This window comes from Actinia tenebrosa, unplaced genomic scaffold (assembly GCF_029948245.1).
Source record: "Actinia tenebrosa isolate PJP-AT-01 unplaced genomic scaffold, QUT_ActTen_1.0 PGA_scaffold9__36_contigs__length_13948895, whole genome shotgun sequence".
Lineage (NCBI taxonomy): Eukaryota > Metazoa > Cnidaria > Anthozoa > Actiniaria > Actiniidae > Actinia > Actinia tenebrosa.
Window position 1 is genome coordinate 308,950 of NW_028292586.1, and position 9,227 is coordinate 318,176.

At 37.9% G+C, this 9,227-nt stretch overlaps 1 protein-coding gene across 2 annotated transcripts in view; it reads left to right on the top strand.

The window, feature by feature from the left end:
* The window catches only part of LOC116296400 (uncharacterized), a 35,226-nt gene extending 28,642 nt beyond the window's left edge, over window positions 1-6,584 (top strand). For both annotated transcript variants that reach the window (XM_089025069.1, XM_089025070.1), the window contains exons 23-30: window positions 254-376; window positions 653-775; window positions 1,610-1,726; window positions 1,846-1,971; window positions 3,119-3,231; window positions 3,928-4,043; window positions 4,536-4,886; window positions 5,256-6,584. In XM_089025069.1, the coding sequence (XP_088881195.1) occupies window positions 254-376; window positions 653-775; window positions 1,610-1,726; window positions 1,846-1,971; window positions 3,119-3,231; window positions 3,928-4,043; window positions 4,536-4,886; window positions 5,256-5,430 (1,244 nt within the window). In that variant the 3' untranslated portion in view covers window positions 5,431-6,584. The remainder of the gene's footprint in view (window positions 1-253; window positions 377-652; window positions 776-1,609; window positions 1,727-1,845; window positions 1,972-3,118; window positions 3,232-3,927; window positions 4,044-4,535; window positions 4,887-5,255) is intronic.
* Window positions 6,585-9,227: the final 2,643 nt, after the last annotated feature.

A 9,227-nucleotide genomic window follows, 5' to 3' on the forward strand; every position in this document is an offset into this window, starting at 1 on the left:
TTATTCTACATTTTTGGTGTGAGAGTGTCGCCATGGCCGCCATCTTGCCTGAGGCCAAAATGATTACTTTTGTAATTTCAGTTTTTATCTATGGTTTTATTTTATTTTATTTATTTATTTATTTTTCAAGTTCAATCCTTTTTTCTCCTCCACGCCCTTAACCCCAAAGTCTTATGAGTTTCGCAAGCGAGAAGAGGAAGAATTACAAAACCTAAACGTAATGGTGCAATATTCAATTTTCTTCCTATTTTAGACATCGACGAATGTCAAAGACCAGGGACATGCATGCAAAGATGTACCGATACTGTTGGGAGTTATATCTGCACGTGTGACCCTGCCTTCAAGGTGGATCCAGCCGATCCAAGTAAATGTGTTCGTAAGTATCAAGAAATTGAATGGATGGATGAGAAATGAAATTTTAAAATGCGAGAAAGAGAAAAATTGATGAACTGACTAAATGATGGAAAATGATTTCTTCCAAACTAACATGTGTTTTTCCAAAAATCGGAGCCAGAATTACAACCTTACTATACTATTGTTGTTCCTGTGCATTCGTGGGCTTATCATGTCTACACTCTGAAAAAACAAACATCAAACGTACCACTGAAAAAAAACTTCCTCACCTTTTTGGTATTTTTCTTGATGTCCTTAGCAAAGTCTCCGTGTTCTCCAAGAGATAATGGCTGCCAGCATGTCTGTTACATGGAAAATAATCAAAAGAAATGCTCTTGTAACAAGGGATACAAACTACAGGATGACGGAAAGAGTTGCAAAGGTACTTTTTAAAGTTTTGACACATTCAACATCTAAATAAATATTGACATCATTAAGAATCGGCTTCATCATCATCATATCCAGCATGTGCACCATTGCCAACAGCAGCAACAACATCATCATCAGTACCATAATCATCATCATCATCACCATGATCACCAACATCATTATTATCATTAATATCATCTGATTACCATTACCACCATAATCTAGATCCCCATCATCATTAACATAATCTGATTACCATGACCATCATCGTGATTACAATCATCACCATCTTCATCACCACCACCCCCATCATCATTATCACCATTTTGATCATCATCATCTGATCATCATCACGATTATCCTCATCATCGCCATCATCAGTACCACCTTCTTCATCACCAACTTGATCACCAATAACATCTGATTATCATTACGATCATCATCTCATCATTATCATCATCATCATCATCACCATCTCGATCACCAATATTATCAGATCATCATCACGATCATCCTCATCATCGCCATCATCAGTACCATCTTCTTCATCACCAACTTGATCACCAATAACATCTGATTATCATTACGATCATCATCTCATCATTACCATCATCATCACCATCTCGATCACCAATATTATCAGATCATCACGATCATCCTCATCATCGCCATCATCAGTACTATCATCATCCTCCCCATCACCATTATCAGCACCATAAGCAGCAGGTACATCATCACCTTCTTAATCATCATCATCATCAATCATCGTTATTAATTTTTTTCATTTGCACCACTATCAATAAACCCCCTTTAGCAACACTAACACCCTTCTTTCTCCCATGAACAGACATCGATGAATGCCTGGAGAAACCTTGTAGTCAGAAATGTGACAACACTGACGGCGGATATAAGTGTATCTGCATACAGGGATATAATCTCAAAGGAGACAACTATACTTGTGAAGGTAAGGTGAAATGGAAAAATTCCATTTCATAATTTTTCTTACAATTTTTTCACGAGTTCTATCCCTTAATTAGCATAAATACACACAATTCAATAAATAGCATTTTGTGTGTTTTTTAGATATCAACGAATGTGCTCAAGGCAATTACAGCTGCAGTGACCCCTTCCAGCAATGTATCAATATCAACGGTGGATACAAGTGTGAATGTGAACAAGGTTCTTACTGGTCTGGTAGCTCTTGCAAAGGTAAAAACGGATTTCATCAGCACCTTATGAAATCTAGAACGAGGGTAAGGCCGTTTATCATGCGTCACCACGCTCATTCAAATGAGAAAATCATTTGTCCTGAACACATGTAAACTCTCGGCCTGAAGCGCTTGAATGTAAAGCCACGTGGGAAAACAATTCACTGTTTCTTGGCTGTCCGTGAGAAAGGTCAATAGACCTCTACACCTTGGGCGTAATGTTTCCCATTACAGACCACGTGTCATTCCCTAGTATAATTTCTTTGTTTCGCGGTTGTGCATAAGAAGACACATGGATACGACCCAAACAAAGATTCTTATTCCCAAGAGAACGACACGTAATCTGAAATGGGAAAACATTATGCCCAAGCTAGAGGTCTATTGAAAAGAAAGTTTCAGAATTGCATTTTAATGAGGAGAGAGATCTGAAAACTGGAGTTACTTCTCGTCCTCTTGATCGACGTGAATAGCGTGAAATTGATGAATATCCCGTGTTTATGGGAACACATCGACTTTCGTTATCCACACATTGAGGATCTCGTTCTACATTTCTAGTTACACAATGTCCGTATTAAAGGAAGAAAGCACGTTCTTAAATAGCAATCGCAATGAGCCGAACCTAAGAACATAAAAGAAGACCGCCTTATTATCCATTGTTTTAATTAGGTTTGGCTCATGTGAAGGTCGGCATTTGACCTGAACCAAAATCTGTCTAAATCTTGAGATTTAACTGAAATAGGAGCTGTTTAGCCTCCTTAACAAGAGTTCACTCCAGCCGAATAAAATGCATAGATATTAGAACAATTAATAATTAAAATAAGAACGCGCGCCCTTGAATGGCAATCGCAATAGGGCTAAGACTAAGATCAAGCGTATAACTTCGCATGAGCCGAACCTAATGGCATCGAAGAAGATCGCTTGTTATCCATTGTTTCAATTAGGTTCGGCTCATGTAAAGTTCCTTTTAATTTGAGCCTAACGCAATTCTTAACCAATCTTCGATACTCAAAGAATCACTATGTTTTCCTGAGCCTAAATCTACTTGAGATTTAAACAGGAGCTGTTTAGCCTCCTCCACAAGTGTTCACTCCAGCCGAATAAAATGCATAGATATTAGAGCAATTAATAATCAATATTGTCGCTCTTAGATATTGGAAACCAAACGGAAGTGGAGTCTGAAGCACCAACGCCACGAAATGCAAGCCTAGAAGAAGAGGACCAAAGTGTGGAGATTCGAGTCAAGGACATGCCAAAGAATAAGGTATGACAACTTTTGGTAATATTTTCAATGGAACCGGCCATTTGGCAATTCATGATTCCAACTCCCCTTAGTTACTGTTGCTATAGAGTTGCTATAGACCAAACAATGTATAACAGATTACACCAGATTCCTGCTTCCTATCATGGCTGCCATCACGTGATTGTAAGACTACGGTACGAGAGGGATGTCTGCAGCGTTGAGTTCGTTTTATTGATCCCTAACGTAGAATCTACTTACAAGTCGAGAGTTTCGATCTAGCTACACTAACAAAGGCAAAGCCAGGCTGACCAGAAGGGCTTTCATTAGTCGGCTTGGCTGTCAGTCGGGATACCTTACTCGGCCACTCCTTACTCACGTCTGTACCCCCCAGCACGAGTACAACCCGAACTACAACCTTAGCCTTGTTCGCAACTGAGTACTCAAATACATAGTATCAGCTAAAACAAATTAATTTCCACTGGGAAAACTGCTGCAATTGTGATTGCTTCGCTATTGTTGGAGTTGGAACTATAAATTCTCAGCGTGCAACAATCCGAACTAAAAAATAAGTTCTAATCGCTTCTAATTCTACATATGAATCTGGTATTGAAAGGCTAGATAGCAATGGTAGCGCTGTCATACCTTATTATGCAACATACTCTCCCTGTGTCATTGGTTCGACCACTATTAATTGCCATCGATCTAATTGCATTGCAGTGGAAAGCTTCAAGAGACAAAGCATTCAAGAAAACTGTGGCTTCATTAGTCTCTGCACACTGCAAGATAAATCGAGAAAAATGCGGACTTCCAAAGGCAACCCCAAAAAGAACAAGGTAATACTACATTATAATACACTTGTTTAGCCACTTTGTCTGAGGGAAATTGAGAAGACATCCGTAAAATTGGTAGATTCACTACATCCATAAAACGGGGGCGTTGTATATTATAATGAATTTTAATTGATTAAGCTTCTTACCTGTGTGATTGGATTGGTTGTGCGCTTAAAAAATTCATGATTGGTCCAGAGTGGAAAGCGAGTCACACTGAGAGTCACTGACAGGAGATGTTGCGCAGCATTCTATTACTGTATTGGATCAGGCTTGCGCTTAAAGTTCATGATTGTGCGCTTAAAGTTCATGAGTGGAAACCATTTGAGAGTCACTGACGTAAGATGTTGCGCAGCATTCTATTACTGTGATGGGTGGGGCATGCCTTAACTAAACTACTTATTATTAACATCCCATAGTACAAAACGACATAGAAGTGCGACTTTAAACAATATATCATTATTTTTCATTATTTCAATATTTAATAATTTTTCAAAGGCGTGCAGTTGAAGAAGATTTGTATGCTCAATACACTGAAAACCAAGTTCACCTGTTGCCTGGATATCCAAAACAAGATGGCGTAGATTTGATCATTGTATTCTATGTTCAAAACCCTCCTGGTGTCATTGGGGCTACTGTGGTGGTACCAGCTAATGTCATGGTAGAAATCCTCAACAATAACAAAGGAAAGGTCGAGGATTCTTTGGAGGGCAGAACAGTGGCTTACATAAGGTCCTATAAGCAAACCAAAGCTCCTGATGAGACCACAAAGACCTGGGTCTGGATTGTGGTTGGTGTCTGTTGTGGTGTATTCGTTATCTTGGTTATTGTCTTGCTTTTCATTCTTATGTAAGTTATGAGTATTCTTATGTATGTTTTAGGTATTTTTATGAAAGTTATAAGTCTATTCAGCTTTGGTGTACTGTTGTACCGGTTTTAGACCATGTGCAAAGCCCTATCCCTGAATCAAACTTTTAATATTGATTGATGGCTTAGAGTGAATAAGGGTACATAAGGATACATAGCCCCCCTATATTCAAGACCTTCCTAATCCCCTTGAGGACAACACCCTCACTATTTATCAGGTGTAGACACATTGTATTCCCTTAGGTGTGTATGATAAGGGAGGAAGGGAAGGAGCCAATGTAATAACTATCATTGGTTGAACGTATTATTTTTCAAAAAATAAAATGAAAAATTTCACCCTTTCTTTTACAGAAAAAAGAAACGCAGAAAGACCAGGAAAATAAGTGTAGCATCATATAAAACTTCAAGTTTTGGACTAACCAACATAGGTTTGGTTAAAGACCATGACAGAAATGGAACAGAAATCAAGACTGCTAGTAGTGAAGACATTGAAATGGAAAATCAAAATGGTAAATACAGCTTTTAAAACACATTAAAAGCCATATTCCCACTCATTAACCTCAGCTAATTTAAAAAGCATTCTAATAGTTTTCTCCTTACCAAATTGGTTAGTTCTTCTATCTGCTATTTTGGCTGAAATGAAGAAAAGATTTCTCATAAGTATCTTTTGCTAAATCAACCCACCATATCAGTTTGTCATTTCAAACACTTGGGAATGATTTTGAGATTCAGGCCTTTCTAAGATAATATCCCATTCAGAACTAAGGCACGGGGATTAAAAGATGTTTGTGTCAGTACTAAGACCAGAATTTACCATGTTCAATGCCTCCAAAAACCTCTCCATTAAAGTACACCAAGCAAAAAAAAATGGGGATATAAAATTGAGTAATCAATCTCTCCACCTCCCAGATCATATTTCTCATAATTCAATGAGGGCTAGTTTGTTACCAGTCACTTTTACAAAGAAATCAAAATTAATTACTTAATGAAAGACCTTACATCATGTTTAAAAAACTTTCTAAAGAAAAAAATCAAAAGTAGCTTTCCTTTTTTACTGACTACCCTTATTTACAGTTGCTTTGTCCCACAAGCTCGACAAATCAGCTAGTATCTCAGAATTTAGAACTCTGATTAATTCATTATAAATTGTTTTTAATGGTTTACTGTCCTTTGAAAATGAAAAAATATATATTATATACCAATCAACTGAGCACAGCATTTATCTATAATCATATCGTTTTTAAGAAAAACATTAATATACATTGCACTTATTATATTGCATTTTCATGGAAAACTTGAAATTTGAAGTCTATATCTGTAAGTTTCTGAAAACATGTCTGAATTTCAAAGAGATTTTGTTATTGTGAGTCTTAACTTTAAACAGTTGTGCAATGGTCAAATGTTCTCAATTTTACCAGAACAAATCAATAATTGCTCCTGCTTAAAGTAACATCCCACCGTTCAAAAAGGTGTTGTTGATCGACACAAAATATTATAACTTTCTGCTGGTCTTAATCGCTGCAAAACATTATCATAAAATGTATGCAATATTCTGAAACCAATTCCATATTTCAGTAAAACATTTCACCTATTGAACTGTAATGAATTGGTTCTACAGAATCAATTATCTATAAATTAATCTAATAAACACTATAAGTAAATAAAAAATGTCTAAGGTTTGTTTTTGTTTTTCTAATTTGTTATGGTCTTTTTGAATTTTCTTTTGATTGTCCTAACTCATTATCAATATCATTCTTATTTACATTCCTCCATTTATTCCTATTTTTATTCTCATACCTTTATTTCACAGTAATATCCTCATTTTCAGTCTCATTCGCAATCCCTTTCTTTTTTATACATATTCTAATTCTTTCTCATTCACGTTCTCATGTTATCCCTTTTTTCTCAGTGCTATTTTCAATCTCATTCCTACTTGCATCCTTATTCTTATTTTCTATATCTGATCAATTTTAGATTTAGTCTGATAAATGCCTCTTTATTTCCAAATACTTGGTTCAAAATATCACAAGCTGCTGAGTTAGAAGGGGCTGGAATACTTTAGCCAATGACAGAGCTACAAGTCCTCTTGCCTCCCCATGCACAACATGTCCCCATGCACTTCATTTCCCTGGTATCCAACCAAGTCTAGCAACCCCCAACCCCACCCCCATTAATTGTGGTCAAAAGAGAACCATAAGCCCAAGGGTTTTATTAGTCTCTTACACAGCCACTATTAGTGTCGTCACGCAACGCTCACTTCAACTTAGGGGAGTGAGCGTTGCGTGACGACACTAATAGCAGCTAAGGTTTCATAGAAAAGGAAAATTATAAAGCAAGACAAACGCATGAGCAAAAAATATATATTCTAGCGACTTGTTATGGTTTTTTTTACTAGTTCGTATTTTGGAGGACATTATCTTTAACTTGAATGAAAATAAATTAATAAAGTCGATTTTTTACCTTTTTGTATATTTTATATCTTTTATATTTTTCTTTCTTCAAACATTTTGTATGTTTTCTCGAGACCTTGGTCATAAAGTTAATAAATAAATAAAATAAATAAAATAAATAAAATAAATAAACTAAAGTAACCTGAACTGAACTGAAAAGATCATGTCATTCACAAGAACTCTCTTCAAATCGGAGCTGCACTCGATCTACTGAAATAACGTAAGGATGATTTCTGGACTTTTTATGCCATAAATCACATGGAATGTATAATAAAGTGGTTAAAAAACAAAACTAATAAGGTTTCTCGTTGAAGGCGTAATGGTTTTAAGTCTTACCTGAACTTAAACATTGTGTTTTGAAGAGTTTCTGAAAACAGCTTCGTCCATCTTGTCATCATTCAAAATGTGCAAGCGCGGCGATGATGACGTCACTAAGGCGCGAAATTCCTCCCCTAGATCCCTAATCCCGATTAGTTTATCTACTACCCCTCCCCTTCACGTCCTCTTCCGGCTATTATTAATTTCGATAAATTCAACATCTTTAATTCAATCGATCGTAAAACTTTATTTAAGATAAGGTAGGTAAACACTTCTATTTACAACATATAGATACATTGATAATCCTGCTGTACATTTACTGGAAATGCTCAAAACGTGAATATTAGTAATATATCCTCACTGAAGCCATTATCACGTCGCAGTATGATTAAGTTATGGGGCGAGATCCGCTCCTTGTCCCCGACAATACAACGAGATGGTATATAGCCAAACTCCAGTCGTAGTAGTGCATAATAACTAATCCAGTAGTAATATATCAACCTTTAATCTTACTATGCTCAACCCCATATACCCAATACTCAAAAACCCACATCCAATACTCAAAACCCACCTCCAAAACTCAAAAACCACATCCAAACCCAAAAACCCACATCCAATACTCAAAACTTAAAGCATAAAGCATAAAGCCGGCTAATAATTCCACTATCCACTACTCAAATATCCTGTATAATCGGTGTGAAATAGGCGCTGGGACGTGTGACCAAAGGAACAAAGCCCAACGAAGTCCAAAGCAGTAAAAAGCAGGACCGAAACAAAACAAAATACCAAGAAACAAGTTTATACAGCACTCAGTAAATTATCAGGGTGAGAGACCGGGACGTCTGCCAATGCCTCCGCCCTGGACCAACAAAGGGTGGGGTTTCCTCGGTAATGCACCTCAAGGGGATCGCCCCTTCGGGGATTAGCTTTTGAGCAACGGGAAGTCTCGAAGCAAATGGGGAACCATTTACCTAGAACGCAACCAAAACCAAACAAGGGTGAGCGCGACTAGGTAACCCCGGAAACCCGACCCTCTGTTGCCCCCAGGCTCTGAACTAGGTCCGGAATTAGAGCACTGAGAAGGCCCCCCCCCAGGGCCAACGGAGGACGCGACAAGATAATCCCAGATGATGAACAGCGAGAAAGGGGAGAAAGAAATTTCAGGGTTTCAGGGAACCAGGAAACCAGGATTTCCAACAGCTCAACAGCTTCGTAACGGTCAAACAGCGACGCCGGCCTATTAAGGTGTCTCCTTAGTGCGACCGAGGCGTTCTCGCAGGACTCAACGACTTTTTCTCTTTCCAGAGCCTTAACCTTCTGCGGGCTGTAAGAATACGCAGAGAGGGATTAAGTCAGTACTCTTAAACTACGAGACAAACTTCCGGCCTAATTCTAAAAAACGCATTGTACAACCATGGCTTCCTAACCACGCGTGCCGAAAAGGGGGTTACGCTCCCGTGGCTCTCCGAGCCCTTTAACGTACTATAGTACAACACAAGTATTTGATACAAAACACCCTGCTCACGGCTCTCCAGGCAGCATTGGTTCTCCAGGC